This window comes from Psittacula echo, assembly GCF_963264785.1.
Source record: "Psittacula echo genome assembly, chromosome: 2".
Lineage (NCBI taxonomy): Eukaryota > Metazoa > Chordata > Aves > Psittaciformes > Psittacidae > Psittacula > Psittacula echo.
The window spans coordinates 37,771,452-37,795,990 of NC_137737.1; the positions used below are offsets into that span (position 1 = coordinate 37,771,452).

The 24,539-nt window shown below is 41.5% G+C and overlaps 3 protein-coding genes across 3 annotated transcripts; 2 read left to right on the forward strand and 1 right to left on the reverse strand.

The window, feature by feature from the left end:
• Nucleotides 1–5,988: 5,988 nt before the first annotated feature.
• Nucleotides 5,989–11,922, forward strand: OLAH (oleoyl-ACP hydrolase; the record flags this gene model as incomplete). The annotated part of the gene is given in 8 exon segments (XM_080609613.1): nucleotides 5,989–6,046; nucleotides 7,125–7,256; nucleotides 8,591–8,729; nucleotides 9,325–9,424; nucleotides 10,443–10,502; nucleotides 10,506–10,609; nucleotides 11,482–11,570; nucleotides 11,789–11,922. Coding segments are annotated over 7 exon segments (756 nt in total). The 5' UTR covers nucleotides 5,989–6,046; nucleotides 7,125–7,126.
• A 575-nt stretch (nucleotides 11,923–12,497) lies between these two features.
• Nucleotides 12,498–20,309, reverse strand: ACBD7 (acyl-CoA binding domain containing 7; the record flags this gene model as incomplete). Its single annotated transcript, XM_080609614.1, has 4 exons — nucleotides 12,498–12,571; nucleotides 12,658–12,720; nucleotides 12,830–12,947; nucleotides 20,298–20,309. 4 exons carry the CDS (start codon nucleotides 20,307–20,309, stop codon nucleotides 12,498–12,500), a joined length of 267 nt encoding a protein of 88 aa, XP_080465740.1.
• A 1,336-nt stretch (nucleotides 20,310–21,645) lies between these two features.
• RPP38 (ribonuclease P/MRP subunit p38) lies at nucleotides 21,646–24,539 on the forward strand. Its single transcript, XM_080610268.1, has 2 exons — nucleotides 21,646–21,708; nucleotides 23,612–24,539. The coding sequence occupies exon 2, from the start codon at nucleotides 23,643–23,645 to the stop codon at nucleotides 24,483–24,485; it is 843 nt and encodes a 280-aa protein (XP_080466394.1). The 5' UTR covers nucleotides 21,646–21,708; nucleotides 23,612–23,642; the 3' UTR covers nucleotides 24,486–24,539.

Here is a 24,539-nt window from a genome sequence, read left to right on the forward strand (position 1 = left end):
TGGATGCCACTGTTCTAGAAGGATGTCAAAATACAGAAGTGAGTGTGGCAGGGGCCCCTGTGATTGTGGCTGGAGTGGGTGGTGTATAGGAGAGGCTGAGAGGTTTTGTCTTGAGAGTGCTAAATGAGGATTTTATTAATATCTTCACCTACCTAACGGAAGGGTATGAACAGGACAGACAGAGCCAGGCTCTTCTTGGATATAGTCAGTTAAAAGACAAAAGACTTGCAGATACAAGGTGCAACAAGGGGTTAGTTAGGAAGAAAAATACCCCCACCATGTGCACGGTTGAACACTACAATAAGGTTACCTAGGGAGGTTGTAGAGTCTCCATCCTTGGAAATATTCAAAACTCAGTGAGGCAGGGCTTGGACTACATGATCTCTAGAGGCCCTTTTCTACCAAAATTATTCTGTGATTTATCTGACTGCTCTTTTAATCTTTTATATCTTTGTTCTTGGTTCAGCAGTAGCAGTCATTCTTCCCCTTCTCAGTAGCTGGTGCAGGGCTGTGTCTTTGACTTTCAGCCTGGGAACAGTGCTGATAACACCGATGTTTTTAGTTGTTGCTCAGAAATGTTTAGTCTGACCAAGGACTTTCTGAGTCTCATGCTCTGCCAGGGAGGAGGGGAAGCCGGGAGGAAGCAGAGACAGGACCCAAACTAGCCAAAGAGGTATTCCATACCACAGCATGTCATGCCCAGGATGTAGAACTGGGGGCAGTTACCCGGAAGGGCTAGATCACTGCTGGGGTCAAGCTGGGTATCGGTTGGCAGGTGGTGAGCGGTCGTATTCTCTTCCCTTGTTATTTCCCTTATCATTATTATTACAGGTGGTAGCAGTAGCGATTTGTGTTATACCTTAGTTACTGGACTGTTCTTATCTCAACCCATGGGAGTTACATTCTTTCAATTCTCCTCCCCATTTCTCCAGGAGCCGGGGGAGGAAGTTGGGGGGAATGAGCGAACGGCTGCGTGGTTCTGAGTTGCCAGCTTGGCTTAAACCACTACAATCTTTATATCTTTATAGAACTAAAATTTTATTTTCAGCTTATTCTAAATGTGAATAAAAGGATATGCACTCCCCCAGGAAATATTTTCTTTAAATTCAGTAGGTTTTTTTCTCACACTGAGCAATTTCTTTGCCAATAGTTCAACAAAGAAGCATTCTTTTTGACTATGAACATTCTAAAGCAGCTTTTGTCTGCCACTAATTCGTCAGATCACATATCTAACTTCATAGGTAATAAAATAAAAACTTGCTTCTGTTGAAAACCTTACAATCCAGGAAAATCACGATTATGCAGGGTTATTCTTATGTATCCTTTCTTCTTTGTAATAGGGTCTAAGATCTTACGCATAAGGCCGATAGATGAAAGCAGTGGAAAGATAAAGAAAATTTTGAAATAATCTATTATTTTTTAACTGCTGTCTTGTAAAAAAAGAAAAAGACAAAAAAAAAAAAAAAAGAAGAAAAAAAAAGACATTTCCCTATCCAGATATGTTTAGATTTCCAATAAATCCAGATTCAGCTGTATGCATGCCACAGATTGATTATTCATGCAAGAATTCTGTCTTGTGTGTAGCTTAGATATTTATTTTTCTAAATGAAAATTAGATCAGCTGAATGTGTCTTTCAAACCAGTAGGGCAGACTCCGCAGGATTTTTGTTTCAGTAAAGGCTGTAAAATAATTAAGGGCAAATTACTCCATTAGGTTTGCACAGATGTGTCTTTTACATCCAAACCTTGGGGCTCTATGTGTAATCTCAGCATGCACCTTTCCAGCTTATTTAAGGGGCTACAGATTGCCAAAAGGTCACGAGGGGCAACTTGCCTTAAAAGCAAGAGGATGATGAGACTGTATGGGATCAGCTGACTGACGCAGGTGAAGTTTTCAGTTTGATAAACAATGTGCTCTTGCTACATAGCCATATAGTTGCTAGTGTTGGCAGAAAGGCTGAGGTAGACATTTATGCTCCAAGAACATGGGAAGGGCAGGATTCTCTCTTTCATCATCAGCAAGACCAGACAAAGCTGATGACAAACCTGCAGCTCAGTTACAGCTTTGTCTTAGGTTACTCTCTGAGCCATGCAGTTTCCTGCTCCCCGTACTTGCCTTCCCCACAGATTTTGCAACAAAATTAGATTTGATTTGTAACCACCATTGCAGCAACAGCTGCCTTACTAGTACTAACTTTGGACTTCATAAGCATCCTGAGCACTGTGATTGCCAGCTGGAAGTCCCTCTGGACACTGTGCGATGAACCTTGAAACCCTCTCCAGTTTCTTTTTTCTGTAGAAAACCTCCTTATCTGCCATGTGCCTTAGCATAGTTTCCAGGAGGCTGTCCTCCCTGATTTTGCTGGGCACTGCCGTGAGACTGACCAGTCTGTAGTTCCCTGTGTTTTCCTTTTTTCCTTTTTTAAAAATGGGTGTTACATTTCCCCTTTTTCAGTCACTGGGAACTTCACCAGCCTGCTGTGACTTCTCAAATATGACGGATAATGGCTTAGCAACTACATCTGCCAGTTCCCTGGGGACCCACATCTCACCAGGACCATCAGTGAATTCATGCTTACAGCATGGGCTGTTCAGTAACTTGTGTAAAGATGTTACCAAATCCTCCTTTGGTCCCATAGCTTTGCTCTGGGATTATGAGAGGGGGAAGACAGGTGGGAAGATGAGGCTTATTTGTGATGCTGATGTATCTGTAGGTGGTGTCATGAAGTAATAATTACTAGCAGCCACTGGCAATGATGGCAACACCTGAATGACCTCAACCCATTTACGAAGAGAAAGATATCAAATAGTAAAGAAAAATATCCACAGGTCTTAGCATAAAGCTTCTCATCATATTTGCTGTCATGTGATTTAGTCATGGGTGACAACCAACACAATTTCTTCCTGATTGAATCCCTTCAAGGAAAAGCTTCTATGTTAAGGATCCTGGTACTAAACTACATCCACGCTGAATTATTTCCCTAGTACATTGGCAAGAGTATTTCTAGCATTTCTTTCCATTTTGCAAAATGACTGTTCTAGGGAACATTCCTCATTTCATCAATACACCTATCAAAATTTCAATGCTGTGACCTGATTGTCCAATATGTTATAAAGGTCAGTGTATGATCAGTTAATACTCATTTAGCTGTTTGCAGAATTGCTTGTGCCTTGCTTTATCAGTGACTTAGTAGAGGTGAGACACTTCTGCTTCCTGGTAACAGCAGGGTCTGAATGTTCAGGCGTCCTCACTAATATCATTGACTATAGAAGAAAAATATTTTGTCTTCAAATATTCTATATACGTATGCATATTACCTAATATGCTACAGATTTAAACTCTTGCTGGTGAAGTAAATCAGCATCTACAGTTACAGCCTCTTCCTATTCTACTTTTCCTGGATTCCTGCTATTTCCACACATAAGCACCTGCACTTCTTTGGTCCCACATCTCACTTCCTTTTTGTTTTGGTGAGCTGTTGTCACTGTCTAGTCTGCTGTTCCTTCCTTGAGCTCTCCCTTCGATTATCTACCACCCTGTGCCCTTGGTTGTCCATAAACATTCCTAGCTTTCTGAGAACATTTTCTTCATGCTTTTTAGGATCTATTTCTGTCTTTTCTGTGATTCAGTCTCTGGCAACTTTTTACTTGGCTCACCTACAGTATTGATGATTCCTGAAAGATTGAACAGCAGAGCTGTTAATGCAGGTCTTTTTCAGCAATTTCTGATCAATGTAATTTGTTTCAACTGGTGAACAAAAATCACTTGCTTTTCAGCCAACAGTGCTGAGAGTTTTTCCCTAGAAGGTCTGGCAATTATCCATAGGGTGTGATGTGCGATGATGGCATAAAATATTCTGGGATACCTGCATAATTACTTGGGAAACACTGTCATCAAATCCCATGGTATGGGTTTATTCAGAAGAGTGATTCCTACTCCATAATAATACTCACTGCTTCCAGCAGGTATGCACAGTTTTGTATCCAGGAAAAAAAAAACAACATTGCAGTTATTCAGTGTATCACTTGTTAATTTCCTATCCTAGTGATAGGATACATGGGAATGGTTCAAAGCTACACCAGGGATGTTTAGGCTGGGCATTAAGAAGCATTTCTTTACTGAGAAGGCGGTCAAACACTGGAACAGGCTCCCCAGAGAGGTGGTCAATGCCCCAGGCCTGTCAGTGTTTGAGAGCCATTTGTAGAATCCCTTAACAACATGCTTTAACTTGGTCAGCCCTGAATTGGTCAAGCGGTTGGACTGGATGATCATTGTAGATCCCTTCCAACCAAAATAGCCTGTCCTATTCTGTACTAGTACTGGGTTATCAAAGTTAGTTCTGTAAAGCCCTCTTTTATCTTCAGCCCTGGAAATGGCAAATGTAATTTTGGTTGAGCTGGCTTTTATAACATTAACAATGGTTAATGTTACAAACAGGGCTATAACAGGGTGTCAGATTCTACAGTTGGCACAATTTGAGGTAGGAATAAATAAAGCATATGAGATGCTTCATTATAAATTTCACCTTATGATCAAACACTTCTGATAATAGCAGATACCTCATGTGGAGAAGTAGTCCTGTGTATAACAGCACCCGTCAGGACTAGCCAGTGTAACCTGCTTTAAATTGTGCACCTCTCAAACATAAGTGTGCCTCATCTTACTTCATAATAATTGCAACACCAAAGCACTAGCCTTAGCAACAGATTCCACTTTTTCCATTTGGAAGTGGCAGCTGCAAGCCTCGGGACCAGCCCTCACTGTGGAGCCTGGGCCTTCCCACAGAAACTGCTGCAGTCAGAAGGGTTGATTTAGGGTTTCCCAGGAAAGCAGAAATCAGGAGTGAGTAAAAAAATGCAGACCTTCTGTGGGAAAGGAGCAGTGCTTACTGACTGGGTAGGCCTACAGGCGGGCTTTCCTCTTAACATCACAGATCTGTCAGTTTCCTAGAAATGATGAAGAGAAATGTGGAAGAATGAAGAATGATGTGAAAACCACAAAGCAGTCCAGCTTATGTGTCTCAAGTTAAGCATCAGAACCCATTTGGGCACTCAGGTTCCTTAGTTTTTGTCACTGCTTTTGAATATTTTTACTTTATTATTCTTGTTACAGCTATTTTTGGTAGAGTAACACTAAAAATGGAAAAAAAAAAAAAAAAGCCAATCTTCCTAGTACTACAAATGTGGTTACAAATACCCTGGTGTTTCTAGGTTGTCTGATAGCATCTGGTCACTAGGAGCATAATATGGTAGCTAGTATAAAATCATCGAATATAACCAGTGTGTTGTTCATGCACCACTATGTCTTCCAGCTTGTAGAAATTACAACTGGCCTGCTAACCAAATGCAGTGTTTTACTCAGATCAGGCAATGGTCTACATCAACATTTTCAGACCCCTACAAAATTGTCAAGCAGAGGTGTGAGTGCTGCATTTCTTACAAAAGGTAGAATCATAGAATAGTTAGGGTTGGAAAGGACCTTAAGATCATCTAGTTCCAACCCCCCTGCCATGGGCAGGGACACCTTGCACTAAACCATGCCACCCAAGGCCTCATCCAGCCTGGCCTTGAACACTGCCAGGGATGGAGCATTCACAACCTCCCTGGGCAACCCATTCAAGTAGGCTTTTCTTGGATACTTTATCAGGCTTTTTCTTCAGTAAAGCTGTGGGTCACTATGTACTGAAATTGCTTCAACTTCTGTACTGCCATGGGCATGTTAACCTGTGCTTTTTAAATCAGTGGGATTGATGCAGTGCACCTTCCTCATATTGCTGACAAATGCTATATGTGTCACACCTAACACACGATGTTCCTGTTTCCCTTTTGGGATGCTGTGTATCTCAGTCCCTGCCTTTTTTCTGGAGTGTGGGCTCCTCCCCTTAAGCCCACAAAAGACTTAAAACCAGGCAGCTGTGCCACCTGGGTGCACATCTGCTCTTCTCCTGTGAAGCTGGCTTTGCTCTTCCTTGCTGGGCAGTGCTGAGGAGTAGATCCACCCTCAGGCTGTTGCTTCCTAACACTGCTGGTCTTCCTGGCTACTCAGGTATTTGCAGCTAAAGTAAACTGAATGGGGATGGAATAAACGTGTATGAGTAGAAACTGGAAAATTCTCAGTGACTGGTAGTGTATCTTTGAATAGTTGAAGGGCTTAGACTAAATGTGCTTCTTTATCAGGCTTTACATTTTTGTATCACCTTTGGAATCAGTTTGATTTTTCTTTTCTTATTCGATTGTCAAAACATTGGCTTCAGAAATGTTTGAGGGTTTGTGTCTTTTTGTGGGAAAAGTGACTGCGTAAATGGGACTAATGGTACTGGAACTAAATGAATCTACCAGAGGGATTATGTCTTCTGCAGCACTGGTTCCACTATCCTTCAGCTATTTTCAATTGTTTGCCCAGTGATTGTTGATACACTTTTTTTCACTTGTTCTTCTTAGAGTTTCTCTGAAGTGATTCTTAACAAAGTAAGTTAACTTTCCAGTTTAGACGTAGGTATATGTGAAAATTAAGAAATTGCCACAGCAGCATTAGGGTAGATTTTCTTCTGCCTTGCTTGCATTACATAGTTTTAAAATAGGCATGAATTGCTGCCTATTCTGATCTGGTTGCATTTCTAAAATTTTCTGTGCAGGTAAAAAAGACTGCATGTAGGCATATAGGTGTGTCTTATGATGAATCAGCCCTTACATATACTGAGCATATGCTACCAATTGTAGGATATCATCTCAATGCTTATATCCACAAATCTAATCAGCAAGAATGGAGGACAAGAAAATTTGGAAAGAAGATTCAGATAGTAAAGACAGTATCTGGTGCTAGAGACAATGCAGTTGGCATATTTGATGCTATTTTTCCTTCTCAGCAAGAAGGAAGGAGTTATAAATCTTGATTCCGCTGTTACTTCTGTCAGTCAGTTAATGAAAATACTAAAGCTGCTGTGATAAAGCTGAATGCGGCTCTAGTTACTCCATCTCAAAGAGTATAACTGATAGTTAATGTACCACAAGTAGTTTTGATGACAGAAAATATTGCAGCCCATTGTATCAAATTAGACTTAATTTGCTCTACCTGAAAAGTCTTGTTCTAGAATGATGTGTTGTTTTCTTTGGCTTTTTGCAAGGAATGGAGAAGGTGGTTGCTTGTCCATATAAAAGGCCAGATGCTCTCTATAGGCTGATATGCTTTCCATGGGCTGGAAGTGGATCTTCTCATTTTGCTCAATGGGGCAACCTCTTCAGCAGTTCAATTGAAGGTTAGTCATTTGTGCAGCTAAAGCAGAAGTTAAGCATGTCTGAAATACATGGTAGCAAATTTTTCTGAATGGACTATGATGTTCTTGATAGCACTGCAATGTTTATCCAGTAGATCTAATCCAGAAAGGAATTCCATTAGGAGTTGGCATTTGCATTAGGGTGCTGTTAAATTTCTGTGCCACCTTGGATCAAATTATAGGTTAAAAAGTTGTATCCTCACAGCTAAATTTCACAAGACTACAGTATCCTTGGCGGTCTTCAAGGCCAGGCTGGACAGAGCTTTGGGTGGCATGGTTTAGGGGGAGGTGTCCCTGCCCATGGCAGGGGGGTTGGAACTAGATGATCTTAAGGTCCTTTCCAACCCTACCTATTCTATGATTCTATGATTCTATGCTTGACTGCTTCAGAAACTATTGGTGTGATTCAGAAACAGCAGTACACTGTCATACTGTTAATATGTTAAAAAAAGGCATCAGCAAAGTCAACAACGAAGATCTGAGAACCTAGTTTTAATGTTGAGAAACTGAACAGAAGTTCTTTTACCCAGACTGTTTGCATGGTTTTATACTACTTGTATCAAAACTGAAGTTTAAACTGTGGATTTATAAGTCAGTATGACAATACAGACCATTGCCAAGGCAATTGTACCAGTCCTCTAAATGCTTGTATGCTGTGTGCTTTCTGTAAGCAGTTGCACGAGTCACATCAGATTTGCCTGGATTTTTATTTATTTATTTAAAAAAAAAAAAGGGGGGGGGAAGAAAAAGCTTTTTTTCACTGGAACTACTTCCAAAGAAGTTACTAAGGAGATGGCCTAGAAACAAATGCAGACATGGATGAATAAAATTAGGGTGCAGCATGCTCTTTCAGAGAAGTTTTGTGCAGAAAGGAAGTATGTAAGATGCAAACATTTCTGTCTATTGTATTAGATAGTGGTTTATTCTTTCTCTGCTAAAATACTTTGCATCTGACCCATTACCTCCATGTGAGTTTGGCAGTATGTGTGACATCAAGAAGATTTTAGAAAACCAACCTTCTTTCCCTCATCTATTTATTCCTTACACTGCAGATTTCTGACCCAAAGCATTTTTCAATCAGAACTGTTGGAGAGGCAACATTTGGGAGTAAAGGAAGGGGTGTAAACCTAATCTCTTCAAAAGATTAAAAAACAGTACTAGAATAGCAAATACTCTGTATCAACTTTAAGAAGGCTTAATTTAAATAATCTATATATTCTGCAAAATAGATTTAAAAGCTTAATTAAAATTATTGCACTATTTCTATCTGAAATAACTATAATTCTTTTCCCTCCCTTCCTCCACCTCTTCTGCAGTGTCCTCTGTAAGCCTTCCTGGAAGAGAATCTCGTCAGGGGGAGCCTTTTGCAAAAGACATGACAGATGTAGTTAATGAAATTGCAAGTGTTTTGTTAAAAGAACTGCAAGAAAAACCATTTGCATTTTTTGGTCACAGGTAAAAATACATAGATTTGTAGATACTCTGGTGAAGGAGCTTTAACTTTGAACTCTAGAAATAGATAGTAACTTGCCTTTATTTGCAAAAAATTTAGGAAAATACCCTTCTGCAAAAGCTTTTTGTCAAGTCATCCTAAAACATGCTGTTGATGTCAAAGACTCTATTACTTCAGGCACATCTTCTAAAAATGGCAGTGTTGTGTTTCTTTTTCTTTCTACGCTGACAAATTGTAATTGTTCTTACTGTTAATATTTGTGTCAGTGCTTGCTCTAAAATGTAGGGGGTAAACCATTCACAAAACACATAGATTTTGAAGATCACTCTGTCACAAGAATTCAAAATAACTGTTCTTACTGCAAATTAAGGAGAATACTAAAAGAAAGAGAGACAAAAAAAGGTCTGATTTGTAAAAGTAGACTGCACAAGAATACACTTCATGTCAATTAGCTAATATGACTATAATATACATGTCATATAGTTTCAGTAACTGTTCAACATAGCCAGTTAACACTGAAAGTCAAATGATGTTTAAATTTTATGGGTTTTACATATGTTTTTGCTTACTTTGCTTTAATTTCTCTTTTTGCTGCAGTTTTGGATCGTATGTTAGTCTTGCAGTTGCACTACACTTGAAAGAAAAGTATGGACTAGAACCAATCCATCTTTTTTTATCAGGGGCACCCACCCTAAACGTAAGTTTCAGAATCGTTAACAGTATGAAACAAAACAGTAAGTTAGCTACCAAGAATAAAAATAACATTTTAGAGTATGGGATGTAGAGTGGCTTTAACAGAAAACAATCTTTGCTTCTGAATCTATGCAGAAAAATGTCTTGTTTTCTTAAAGGAAATTAATTCTGAGGCGAAGAATTCCACATTACAGAGTATTCACTGCTGCTAACCTTAGCCTGGGGAGAACAGTGTCCTTAAGCTAATGCCACATTTTTTAATACTGTATTATTTACTAATGGCCTCTGGCTTGATACTGAAAAGTAATCAAAACAAAACATGAAGTGCCACTCCCTACTCTGTAACATGTGAAATAGCTGTCTTAACCTAATCTTTCGTAAACCTCCAGCACCAACCCTCAGTGCATTTGTCTGTTTCTTTCCACCTTCTTTGTTGGCTTTTTAATCTGTCCCCAGTTTCTGCTGAGGTTCTGGTGGGTCTGCTTGTCTTTTCAGCGAAACAACAGTAAAGCGGCTTTTTCCTAGTCTTCCCATCCTCAGACAGCATTTGCTATTTCCATTCTTCTGTTTCTGGGGCTTCTGAGCAATCCTGAGTATGAGCTAGTACTTCATGGAAGCAATTGTTATTCCTACGAATTTCCATAATCAGTTGGACTTTCTAGTTCTACATCAGTCAGATTTGTGTCCACTGCTAGGCTTTTCTTTCTCTTAAATAGATTATTTTATTAGTTATATTTCAATTGTGAGAATCAAACTTTGAACAAAATTAATTTAATGGTTACTTGTCTGTGTGAAAGTTTCAGACCTTGAGGGTACTTGGCTCACTCATAATCTGTATTTTCAGCAAACACAGGCTACTAAGCTTTTCCTAGAAGTGTTTTCTGTGGATGTTAAACTAATCAGCCGTTAGTTGCATTTTGGAGACACAGAATCATTGTACTTTTCGCTAAAACAACTCTCAATTAAAGTATTATTTAAAGTATGTTATATACAACACTTGATCTGTTTTGTCTGGCTGACAGTCTGAAGCATTCATTTGCCTCAAAACTGGACATGACAGAAAAGATGAAGACATTCTTACATAACTAGAAATTTCAGGAGGAACTCCTGAGCTTCTGCAGAATAAAGACAGTAAGAAGCAGCTGATAAATACTCTCAGAGAAGACTGTAGAGTACTTCACACATGGTCGTAAGTTTTACAATTTTGTATTACATTTATACTTGTATTTTACAGTTTTATTTCTGTCTGATTCAGGTTTTCATTTTTTTCTGTAATTTGTTCTTGTTTCTGTTACAAAAAGAATATGAAACACTAAACGTAAGTTTTCTCCTTTGTGTGCTTCTAGTAGTTAAGCACTAGATGAAAACACTGCTTATTGTAGCAACCACTACTGTTATTACAGAAGTGAACATGTCACGGTAGAATTACAGTTCTACGTAGGATCTAAAGTAATATTCTCACATCTTTTATTGTTTTCTGAGGCTAAAAATCTCAACTGATAGTGCCTCAGGATCACTGAATTTAGCATCCTGATCCATGCCTAAGCAGAAGCAAAGAATCCCTGTGTTCTAGGCATCCAGAGTGCAACCAGCTGCTTCTGCCCTAACTGCTGTTCCAAGTGGATGTTACACAACAGCTCATGTAGCTGAGTGGTTAAAGTTTCTTACCTTGGCGAAGACAAGGACACTCTTGGATGTGGGACCCATTTTAGCCATAGGAACCTGATGGTTAATAACACCTTGAAACATTAGAACTTGAATACAAGCAGACAACATACTCGTTTATTGTAGGTGAGAATTTTTGTTGCAGATTGAAGCTCCTTTTTTTCCTATTGGGTCATTCTTTCATTAAAGTTTTTAGTAATTGCAGTAGGGTAAGGACCTAAGAATCTTACAGACATAGTAATTCCTTCCCTCGATGTTCTGCAAAATCTAATTCTTGAAGTTTGTTATGTTTTGGAGGAGAAAGAAAATGCTAATTTGTATGTGGAAGAAACGTGTATTTGGGGTTATCTGATGGAAAGTTTTATTACTGCTTTTCATACTGCTTTATGTTCACAGTTTTGAGATGGCAGATGGGAATATCCCCTTCTCTTGTGATATTACCTGCTTTAATGGGTCTGAAGATCAGCAAGCACATGATTTAGAAGGTACTTTGCTTACACTTACACATCTGCCTGTTGATCAAATCAGTTAATGAAGAGCTTCTCTACAGTCTTTAAATCAACAAAGCAGTCTCAATGTATGAACCAAACCAGTTGATACGGGATTTAAAATAATTATTAAATAGTAATTTTGAAATTGTTACATAGAATGACTCCAATTGTTAACATTTCTCTGACATTTCTCATTTAAATATCTTTTTCAGCCTGGCATGATCTAACAAGTGGAGATACTTCCTTCTACAAACTTCCTGGAGGTCACTTTTATCTGCTGGAGCCCTCTAATGAAATTTTCTTGGTAAAACATATAACAAGATGTATAGAACATGCTGGCATATAAGTATTTCCCTCTATTTTAATGGCAGACAGTGTAAGATTAGTTCACAGCAGTTCAAAATAAGTCATTCTTTCTGTACAATTGCATGCAGTTATGCCTAAGAGTTGTTTTGTTCCTTCCTTTAGAAGAGAGAGTTTTTTGATTTTTTGAAAATAAACATTGGCTTTGGGGCTTAAAAATAAAACTGTTTCCATCTTTCTTTTTTCCCTCTTCTCATCTTGCATGTGCACAAATCCTTCACTTCATTTCATAACCTCATTTCCAAGAAACGACAGCTACGTTATTTTACTCTTAGAGCTTCTCTGTAAATATGCTTAATGTAATTTAATACCCACAAAAATCCACAATTCTTACAGGAAGCTTAATTTATTAGGTTTAAATTTATTTAGAATAAGATACAATCTAAAATATAGAGTGGGTATGCAAATACCCTTTACAGTCAACCAGGTTATGATTAAAAGATTTTGCTGCTAGACTATACAATAAGGAGTTAAGGAGTTAGTGTTGCATTTTTCTCAACAGCATTAGTTCATTAGCTACTGAAGGGTTAGTTGTTAGTGGGAATTATTTTGATTATTCTAGATCCCATATTTTTCTACCATTTCTTTTACTTTAGAAATATAGGCTTTCATGGCATCCTCCTTTGATAAACCTGCAAAGGAAAGTAGAGTCATTATCCTTCCATATTTGTCATCCTATAAACGTGACTAGATGAGGTAAATTTAATTGATGTAACACCTTTTTTCAGGTTCCATGCCTCCCACTTGGCTTTGGCTTTCAAATCTAGCATTCCTGGACATTCTGTCAAAATAAATGTATACCTTTAATTATCACGTAGATTTACATAACATTTGCTTGACTTCATCAAGATGTGGGAGTAAATGTGAAGTATATATAGGAATAGGAGTACCAATGTTAATATCTCCAACAGTAGCCTGTTTGTATAATCCATATAGTTCCTTCAGTTCTTCATCAGTTGGCCTTGTTTTTAATTTTTTTACATCTTCTGCAGCAGTGTTAAAGTCAGCCTGATGGAAGAAAAGAAAGTTTTCCTCTCAAGGAGTGTGCTTAAAACATTAAGGATAACACGCACAGTAGTATCATTAGACACTCGCAATTACTCACTTGGGTTTAGTGGTAAATCTAGGCATTTTCCCATGAAAGATTAATAAAACCATAAGTTATTAGAAAGGGAACCAAGCCTACTTAGCTGATGGGGTCAGCACCACTAAAACAAGTAAACCTATTTTTTCCAACAGCTTTACATCTAAACACTTGGAACCATTACTGCCTGTCTAGTGTCAGGGTGTGTACAAACACACTCATGCAAGCAGTCTATACAATCAACACAGTGCAAATGTCTTCCACAGTCACACTGGGGGTATGAAGATGTTCACTGAACTTTACACCCCAGCAGTGATCTCTAAATCCTTCTGGCCCTGACTGCATAGTGCTGACCTGAGCTGCAGAGCTCAAATACCCTCTGGGAGGTACTTCCTACTTCATTTCCACTTCTCTGCTGACAGTGAAGTAGGCAACCAACAGTTGGCACAGACGTGCCTGCTATTGCCAGGACCACCTTCAACACCCAACTCAAAACACAGGGGAAAACATTAAATTTACCCCATTCATCATCATGCAACCCACACTCATATCAACTCAAAGCTATAGCCATTATTCTCTCTACATACTAGAATCATAGAATCATAGGATGGTTTGGGTTGGAAGGGACCTTAAAGATCATCTAGTTCCAACCTCTCTGACATGGGCAGGGACACCTTCCACTAGACCAGGTTGCTCAAAGCTCCATCCAACCTGGCCTTGAACACTGCCAGGGATGGGGCAGCCACAGCTTCTCTGGGCAACCAGAGTGGATGTCAGTGTGTCACCACCCTCATGCTGAAGATTTTCCTAGTATCTAATTTAAAAACTATGAAAACTATTTTAATTGAAGTAACTGGATTTAATCCCCTTGTATCAGAATTGAAAATGGATTATATGGATAACAAAAGCTCTTTCTCTTCTTTGCTCTGGATAAAGAAAATGTAAATATTTTCTTCTACAAAGTTTAATGTCAGAAATACAAAACCTCATTATTTGTTTTCCTGAAGGCTAAAAAATGGGAGTGCAAGCTTCCTCACCTCAGTTGAAAGAGAAAACGTATTATAAAGTGTCTTCTGCCTCAATTCACCCAAGAGTTTAAATAACATTTGTGGGGCTTGTTTGTCTCCATTTTAAACACAAACTAAAATCTTCACTCCAGAGTTGCAGCTATGTGAGCAGAACCTGTTCTTTGCATTGAAGTAAAATTCAGCACTTGGGGGTGTTGGTCGATAAGAAAATGAACATGAGCCGGCAGTGTGCGCTCGCAGCCCAGAAACCCCGTATCCTGGGCTGCATCAAGAGGAGTGTGACCAGCAGGTCGAAGGAGGTGATCCTGCCCCTCTACACTGCTCTTGTGAGACTTCACTTGGAGTACTGTGTGCAGTTCTGGTGTCCTCAACATAAAAAGGACATGGAACTGTTGGAACAAGTCCAGAGGAGGGCCACGAGGATGATCAGGGGACTGGAGCACCTTCTGTATGAAGATAGGCTGAGAAAGTTGGGGCTGTTCAGCCTGGAGAAGAGAAGGCTGCGTGGAGACCTCATAGCAGCCTTCCAGTATCTGAAGGAGGCTTATAAGGATGCTGGGGAGGGACTCTTCAGTAGGGACTGTAGTGACAGGACAAGAGGTAATGGGTTAAAACTTAAACAGGGGAAGTTTAGATTGGATATAAGGAAGAAATTCTTTACTGTGAGGGTGGTGAGGCACTGGAATGGGTTGCCCAGGGAGGTTGTGAATGCTCCATCCTTGGTGGTGTTCAAGGCCAGGTTGGATGAGGCCTTGGGTGACATGGTTTAGTGTGAGGTGTCCCTGCCCATGGCAGGGCGGTTGGAACTAGATGATCTTAAGGTCCTTTCCAACCCTAACTATTCTATGATTCTATGATTTCTGACAGCTGCAGGCCCTGAAGCCAGTCCTACCTTTCTGCTCTTGTTTGCAGAACTCAAGCACTCTTGGCTAGGTCTTCCAAATACTTTAATGATACAGACAGTAATAATTGCCTGATGTTCCCCTTAGAAACGTGACAAAGTACAAAATTCCACAGATGGTACCATATAAATAGTCATACATATGTCATAGTATATAAATCTTGGACATAGTATATAGTCATAGTATACAAATCTTGGAAAGTCTACGGAGGGTCCCATTTAACAGTGGCCATATTAGCAGCTTAGTGATTAAAATTAAATAATAATAAAAGCAAACATTTTCCCCAAACACTTCAAGTATCATTAAAGCATCTAGTTGTTTCCAGCTAACTAAGCTCAAGGATTTCCTTAAAATACAACAGTATTTTGAATAGATGTATAGCATTTATTACGCAGAATCACTCAACAAAGAGAAACAAAATCAGCGACGCAACTAACATCATTGAATTAACAATGTCTGAAGGAAACTGGAACTGTACATCTCTGACAGTCCTAAAAGCAAAGCATTTATACTCACTCTGTTGGTATAGATGTATAAAAGGGATGTACCTTTGCTTACCAAAGGAAATGTGATGGCCCACCACTCTTGAGATTTCATTTATAGGTAGAATTTATTAAAATAAGTATTCATTTCTAAATCCAAACACCAGGATTGTGACATTCTTGACTATACCTATCACAGACTCCTACATCACAGACATCTGTTAATACTATCCATACACATACAAACAAAAGCAGCATTCATGCTCTGTTAACACCAAGATTAAGAAGTGCTATCAATAATAAAACATAACTGAGTTGCCACAATTGATTAAAGTTTAAATAAGTTCTATCTACCTTCACCTTTACACTGTGGCCACTGCTGCATGTGGGCCTCTGCCAGCACTGATGTACAAGGACCATTCAAGTCAGTGGAAAGCTTCCACATGCCTTGAATTATTTTCTGATCTAAACTTCGCAGTAAGAATGAACTAGAAGCCTTGCTGGACTTGTACAAAACAAAAATTAACTCAAAAAAAAAAAATTAAGAAAGGAAACCATTAATTTCATAAGCTTCTTATCTTCATACACTTATATCCTATCTGGATCTATTGGCAAGTATCACAAGATAATGTTTTAAAAAGATGCAAATGCATATCTTACACAGCAAGAAATATGCAGAAATAAAATGCAAATACTTGTTTCTTCATCTCCCTCTAGCTAATCATTGTGCACACACTGTTGCTCAGGATTCGCTTGCTTACACAATATACTTAGGAGCAGCCTATCAAAATACAATTTCCTTTTAATCACATGCCAATAAAATTCCCTTTTAACTCCTCAAATCAAAAGCAAAAGTATTGTCCTGGGTTCAGCAGTAGCAGTCAGTTTTTCTCCTTCTTAGTAGCTGTTGCAGCACTGTGTTTTTGACTTTCAGCCTGGGAACAGAGCTGATAACACTGATGTTTAGACTGACCAAGGACTTTGTGAGTCTCATGCTCTGCCAGGGAGGAGGAGGGGCCGGGAGGAAGCAGGGACAGGACGCCTGACCCAAACTAGCCAAAGAGGTATTCCATACCACAGCATGTCATGCCCGGGGATGTAACTGAGAGCTACCCGGAAGGGCACGTCTCTCTTTTCGGTCGGGCTCTTTTCCGGCGAGCGGTATCATATTTTCTTCCCTTGTTATTTCTCTTATCATTATTATTATTGGTGGCAGCAGTAGTGATTTGTGTTATACCTGAGTTACTGGACTGTTTTTATCTCAACCCGTGGGAGTTACATTCTTTCGATTCTCCTCCCCATCCCTCTGGGGAGTGGGGGGGGGGGAAGTAGACTGCGTGGTTCTAATTTACAGCCGGGGCTTAAAACCACGACAGTTCTTTTTGGCGCCCAACGTGGGGCTCGAACCCACGAAGGGTTGAGATAACGACAGATCTGACCGGAGTGTGTCTAGTCATATTTGTGATAAGCATTCAGTGTTTTAGATTAATAGTCACTCGTCACAATGCTGATTTATTGGCTCTCAAAGTTGTTGTTTTTGATCTCACAGTCTCAATATGCCGTAGGTTACTTACAGCCGGTATTTGCTGTGTTGGTGTTTTTCAAGTGTGGGGCTTGGGCTAAGGTTGTTGTCTCGTTGTATTTTGTGGCAATGACTTGTAATACAATAGAAGGATTGATCATGAAACTGATCTGGCTTGTGTTCCCAATGTGGTCACCACCTTTATACTTTGGGAGGTATATAATACAAATGCTTAGCAACTATACATCTTTTTTCTCCTTCCTGGGTGGTCAACCTATGAAGGAGACATTCTTTTACCCTCCCAGTGCCCCTCCCAGACCGTTTACAGCATCGTTTGAGAGTTTTGAAGTTTTTGAGTGGCCTTTTAATATTGTTGAGACCTGTTTGCTGATTGTGATGGGGGTCACCATGTTGGCACGCATACAGAGTGTGTTTTGTCCACAACCATTACGTCTGATCTCAAGAGTTAAGCAGAGTCGGGTTTGGGTCTTGTCTGGGGTTAGACGACAAAATAGGGAGACCGAGAGATTTTCCCCGAGGCTGGACAGCCATGAGTGGCAGGGTGTGTGGGATAGTATGGGCGAGTATCTAGGTCAGTGGGCCCCTCCAGTGTTTTGGAATTTCACCACCGAACAACTGCAAAATCCAGAAGAATTAGTAAAACACTTAAATGAGGTGTGCTGTCATCCTGGTCATACCAGAGGATCTGCCAACAGGGCTGGCCCAGCTCCGTCAGAACTTTTACATATTGTAGAGGGGGACAAAGTTCCTGTGGTGCACATGAAGAATTTGCTGGGGAAGACAGTCTGGGTTATTCCTGCCTCAGGTAAAGGCAAACCCACTCGTGGGATTGCTTTTGCTCAGGGACCTGGATATACTTGGTGGGTAATGCAGGAAGATGGGGAAGTCCGATGTGTACCTCAAGGGGATTTGATTTTAGGGGAAAACAGACAATGAACTCAATTGTACGCTGTTGCCTGCTATAGCCATCAACTAGAAGTCTGCAGGGCACCAGCGACTGGCCCTGACTTCCCTCCGACCATCATCCCAACAGAGAATGAACTTTGATAGAACCGGATGAGTTCTACAGTAAAGGAATGATCAGCATCAGCAGACAACGATCCAACACTGCACACAGCTTCTCCTGCTCTGAAAGACTGTTACAAGAGATGGAGCCCAACATCATGAACCGAACGGACTCAGTAGCTCTATAGGAATTGGTCCGTGCACTAAGATAACAGTGCACTGAAATGAGAGTGAGGGTATATGGAAAATGTGGGATCTGAGCATGACGTGAATGGTATGGAATAAGGGGTGGATACTGTCCTGGGTTCAGCAGTAGCAGTCAGTTTTTCTCCTTCTTAGTAGCTGTTGCAGCACTGTGTTTTTGACTTTCAGCCTCGGAACAGAGCTGATAACACCGATGTTTAGACTGACCAAGGACTTTGTGAGTCTCATGCTCTGCCAGGGAGGAGGGGGGGCCGGGAGGAAGCAGGGACAGGACGCCTGACCCAAACTAGCCAAAGAGGTATTCCATACCACAGCACGTCATGCCCAGGATGTAACTGGGAGCTACCCGGAAGGGCACGTCTCTCTTTTCGGTCGGGCTCTTTTCCGGCGAGCGGTATCATATTTTCTTCCCTTGTTATTTCTCTTATCATTATTATTATTGGTGGCAGCAGTAGTGATTTGTGTTATACCTGAGTTACTGGACTGTTCTTATCTCAACTCGTGGGAGTTACATTCTTTTGATTCTCCTCCCCATCCCTCTGGGGAGTGGGGGGGGGGGAAGTAGACTGCGTGGTTCTAATTTACAGCCGGGGCTTAAAACCACGACAAGTATATATACAGATATAACATACACACATGCATTAACCGCAAATGCACAAATCATCAGATTATTATCACAGGCTCCATTTGTGCAAAGAAAAAAGCTTGAATGAATTAATTTACAGCAGAGTATTTTACCAGTTTGCAAAACTTATAAATCTTTTACAGCCTCCCTGATGGAAAAATTGTTTTATTAATTTTGTCTTCACTCCCATACAGTTTGAGTCAATGAATTTTTATGGATATGGATGGTAGCTGTCAACCAAAGCCACAGTGGATAGAAAACTCTATAATGTTTAATGCAGAATGTGTAACATGTCGTAGCATTCAAGCACTGATTTTTATGTGAAAGTGTAACTGTACACAGCAAAGGAATGGCATATCATACTGCACTCAGCTCTTTCCAATGTGATTTATGGCTCACTGCATAATTGTCAAGCTAATAAATTTATTCTCTAGAGTGAATCCAAGGCAGAATAAAACAAACTGTAATTTCAATGATCACTAATTAAACAAAGTGTTTAATTTGGTGTTATGTTTGGGATTCGACAATTCTGACCCACTGAAGACGTAAGTCTTTTCCTTCGCTGTAAAACACCACAATGAAACCTCTGTGCCATTCAGTGTAACTGGAGCTCAGAAGAAAATTGCTGAGCTACTGGCAATACTCTCTCTGCATCTAGGTCAGAGCATTATGTTGCTTGCTCTTTGCAAAACATGTACACTAAACAAGCTGAGAGGGACATTATAATGCGACTGGGATAAAGGGGCTTGCAAATCTTGAAGTGAAAGGGATAATAGAAAGCCTAATGAAGAAAAACAGTCTAATCCATCAGGGCATGAGCAGGACAAGGGAAGTATTCATCATCTGCTACAAAGGTAGGAGGCTAAAAGCCAGCAATGGAGATAATTTCCTCAAGAACTATTTAACTCTGTAGTCAGAGACAAGGTAGAAGGAAGCTGTCTAGCCAAGAAGAAAGCAAGCAGCTTTCCTAACAAAACACAAGCCCATCAAAATGCACCACTCCAAACATGCACACACTCTAAAAATACATGCACAACTCCGTTAAAAATTACTCATGCTTTCCAAATGCACACATACCGCTGCTTCAGTGCTGGAAGCTTCCCTCCTCCTTTTATAGCTAAATCCTAAAAAAATAAATATGTAACTGCCTTTCAGTGCATAATGCAGTCCTAGCAAACTCAGCTGCACACACAAACAATTCATGCACTCTCTAAACAGGTAAAGCTCCAAAAATTACATGACTTCTGCGAGTTCAAAATAAGCAGTATGTCTCTCATCCTTCACTTGCAAGAAGTAATGCACTATTTAACTTCCAAAGGCTTAGGTAAATTTCTTGAGCTGCAAGGTAACCTTGAGTTTGCAGTTATAATCCTTATGCTGGAGAAACACTGCTGATCTCCGACACGACACGGCACAGATGGACAGCACATCCCCCTCCCTCTCCTCTCCTTGTGCCTCTTCCCCACCAAATGCAGAATTTCTTACCTCGAGAGTCATGATGCTGCGAGGATGCCCAGGGAACGGCCTCCCTCCTTCTCCGGTGGGGATGTACCGCTTCTGCCTCTTGAGTCCTGTGGCGTGAGCGCGGCGGTGGAGACAAGCTCCAAGGAGGGCGTTGGGCTGCGTACCAGTGACCTCAGCTTGCCAGCCACGGCACGCTTGCCAGCCACGCTGGGGCAGGACACGGCGGCTTGCTCACACTGCAGGGACAACTGAGTGGCGACAAGTGCCAGGGAAGGGTTGGTGGAAGCATTAAGTGTTAAACACACACTAGCTTCTTCAGAGAGCTTGAGCTTGCTTCCACACCCCTGAGGATTAGGCTGCCCTCCTAAGAGCAGAGATACAGCAAGACTTCCAAGCCCCCTGTTTGAAAAATGAATTTCTTGAGTGATTTAAACCTCAGCCACCCCAGCTATTGCCACTGTTCCTCTGCCACAGCCCTGCCTGGCACCTTGCATCCTCCAGCTGCAACTCTGAAAAATACAGGCGTCATCTGGGGGACACCACACGCCAGCAGTCACACACAGAGAAAATACCTTGAGAATGCTGTTTTTCCTCTGCTTTGCTAAATACAGATTAAAAAAAACGAATATTAACTGATAAACTAACCTACATGGTAACCACTAACAGAAAAAATTCCATCCCCCCTTATCTGCCAACTCATAAATTACTCATATTCATGCCTCTGTACACTTGTAATTCCTTAAACAGGTTTAATCTACATGTATCTGTATAGTATTAAGCTATACCACTACATGCTTCAGCGTTTTAACCCCTATAAAGCCAGATAAAACCAAGAAACTGAGTGTGCTTGTACAGATTTGTCACTGGCTCTCAGCAGGTTGTGGGAAACCCTGAGCATAGCTACTTCTTACCTGTCACCTTACTGTGACAGAATACGATGTATACATGCAGCAGGGCACACATTGAACAGCAGTGACACACCTCCTTATCGCTGTGAAGTGCCTTTTGACTTGGCCATTACTTCATTAGATGATGTACGACAAATCAGATCTATAACCCCCTATAAAGCAATTTATGGTAGCACTCAGAACGAGGAAATGCCGAGAGCAAGCTTCTACCATCGGCGCTCAGAGGCCAATGCGCTGTTTGTCTACCCGGTACTGGCTACCGCTCGCGTGCAGCCGGGCCCCGGTGACTTCGCTCTCCCTCCGTCCGATCTACGCGCTCCTCTTCCTCCCTCCCTGCGCAGCTCCTTCTCCGCCCGCTTCCAGCACATGCCCCAGACCGGGAGGCGGTCACCAGGAGCGCCGGAGCCCGCCACGCCAGCGCAGAGGCGGGCCGAGGGGCGGAGCGGAGCCGCTCTGGGCGCCGACGCGCTGCGAGCGACGCCGTGTGCCCGGGGAGCATGCGGGTGGCGGAGGCCGCAGCGGAGGTAGGGCTTGCTCAGCTGCCGGCTGGAGAGGGACGGCTGAGGCCCGGGCCCTGGGACGGGCAGGGGAGGGCGCCCCGCTCCTGCGGTGGCTGCACTTTGGTCCCGGTCCGGCCTGCAGCTGATCCGCTGGCAGGCTGGGCCCAGCGGCTCCGGGGAGGCGGTGGAGGCCCTGCCTCGAGCCGGTCGGTGCGTTTGCAGCGCGATCTGCTGGTGCCGCGTGGTACCCGCGTTGCCGGAGCGGGTGCGCAGGAAGCCTGTGGAGAGGGGCTGGCTGCTGGCGGACGTGGTCGAGCGCGGGGTTTGGTCGTTTCTCCCGTCCGCGGGAAGCAGGGGGCCGGGAGGGTGGTGCGAGGTGCGGGACTTCAGCGTGTCTTATTTCATCGTTGCTTTATTTCCTGTTCTTGCACGTATGTTTTCCTCAGTAGTGCCCATTTTGAAAAGTTAAACTGAAAAATCTCTCACCTCCTGCTCCTTTCTCAGATATAAGTGGCTGTCTTGCCTTGATAACCCTTGCAAAAGGCCATCAGAGCATCCCTAATTGAAAGCTGTTAAAAACAATAACCCTCAGCTCCTTTTTTTTAACTTATCATAAGCTTCCATTTCCAGTTCAGTCACATATAAGATTTCTAGTGGTGATTTCCAGTCTACAGCTGTTACTGCGTTTTGGTTGTTGCAACTGTGATGATAAAGCAAAGGGGATCAGATAACTGCATGGATGATAGCTCCATTAAGGACTAATGAAATAGGTTGGCAGATCTTCCATCCCTGATGGAGCCATTCTGTGTGGCTGGGAGCAGAGGTTCATGGCAGCCCTGCCCTCCCCAAACAATTTCTCCAGTTCCCAGTATTGGTGGCAAACAGCTGGGATGAATAGATCATGGTCTGGATGCCCTGCAGGGCACTGCGCAGGTTCTGAGAGTACTGAGAGGGCACAGTGCTTTGCTGCATTTTGAAATACCTGTTCAGTTTCACTGTTCTCTGAAAATCACTCCTGTGTTTCTGACTCATGGATGACACCATCACAGTTTGCACTGCATTGATAAAACTCTTGTTTGTAAGCTTAGCTGTGCAACAATGAAGATATCACTGATTCAGCAAGGAGATGGTGAATGGTAATCCAAGGAGTGTGGGGCCTGGGTAAGTTACTAGGGACTGTAGTCAGGCCTGTGTTCCTGCTCTCACTGTTACTCAGGACTAGATCAGTCAGAGCTGTAACAGTTATGCTCTCCCTACACCCATTTCATTGAACCTAAAGGCATGGTCTAGGTCACACAAGAGTAAAAGACACGTGAACTTTCTGGAAGCCCATAGAGGATTCCCTTCCTTCATGGAAAGCATAAGTTTATTAATAAGAGTCTGCAGCTTTCTATCATACCTTCTAAATGCAGACAAACACAAGACATGGATTATGGAATGAAAAGGCAAATTATAAAGTTTTAAAAATCCTCAAATTCGGAAGTTGGAGCTTGTTTCACATTGTGATTCTGCTTTTTTTGGTTTTGCTGTTTTTCATGTCATTATCCTGCTACAGCGTAGCTGCTCAACAGTGAAAACTGAGTGGTCGTTCAGCTTGTGTGGTTCTGGGTTTTATGGTTTTTTTTTTAGAACTATGGTATCTCCATCTGCTTGTGAGCTTCAGAAGGTCTCTTGTCACTGGTGTTGCCTTCCTGTCCACTCTGCTGTTTTAATTATTGTTCATTAAAAAGAGGCAGCACAGCATCTGCCTGGTGGAATATGTGTTAAGGATCAGCACTGAGCTTATATGAAGAGGGCAATAATTGCCAGTGTCACTTTGAGATGTGACATTTCTCTTCTGCGTTCCCAAAAGCAGCTTCTGGTACTGATGTCCGCAGCAACCAGCACAGTATTTGAACTAACATTTACTTCTTCCTTCCCTTCACAGCTAGGGTGGCAAAACACAGAAGAGGCTCAGGATGTCTGTAATTCAGCAAGGGACAGCAACACTTCGCAAAGCAAAGAAAGCCGCTGTAAAAACATGTCTAGATAACCCCTTTGTTTTAGAGTGGAAAACCATTGATGGAGAAGACATGCATTTTATACTACAGACCTTAGAAGAAAGGATTAAACATACTGGGCTTAAAAAGATTGAGACTCCAAGAGTGAAAAAACGTTCCCTTACAAAAAAACAAATGGAAAGAAAGTGTAACGCTAGCACCAGTGAACTCCCTAAGGAAGAGAATGCAGAAGGCCATCGACAAAAAACGGGGTGGACTGACACAAGTATCAGAAGACAGCTTGCTATTGGAGTTAATGAAGTTACAAAAGCATTGGAAAAAGATGAACTTGTTCTCTTGCTGGTGTGCAAGTCTGCAAAGCCTGCTATGATCACATCGCACCTCATTCAGTTGAGCGCAAGTAGAGCCACGCCAGCAGGGCAGGTTCCCCGCCTCAGCGAAACTATTGCACCGCTTCTCGGCTTAACATCCATTTTAGCACTAGGCTTTAAGAAGCAGTCTGATAAATTTACAGAAGCAATAGCAGCAATAATTCCCAGGATACCAGCTTTGGAAGTGCCGTGGTTTCAGTACAGAACTGAAGAATCTGTGGATTTTGCTCATGAAGGTTCTTCAGAAAATGAGGAACCTGAGCAGCTTGCAGAGGTGCTGGGGGATGAGTTCATGAGCCTGAAGCGGAAGCGTATGGAAAGCAATCTTTCAAATGTAATTTTGCAGCCTATGAAAATCAAGAAACTTGTCCCAAATCCAAATAAGATTAAAAAGCCACCTCGCAAAAAGAAGAAAGCTTTTTCAGCATAACTGATTTTTTAAATGCAATGTGAAGTACAGCTCTAACTGAACTATCTTGTTAGG

Excerpts from the sequence above, each read along its gene's own strand:
- RPP38 (XM_080610268.1), top strand. The coding sequence starts at position 23,643 with ATGTCTGTAATTCAGCAAGGGACAGCAACACTTCGCAAAGCAAAGAAA.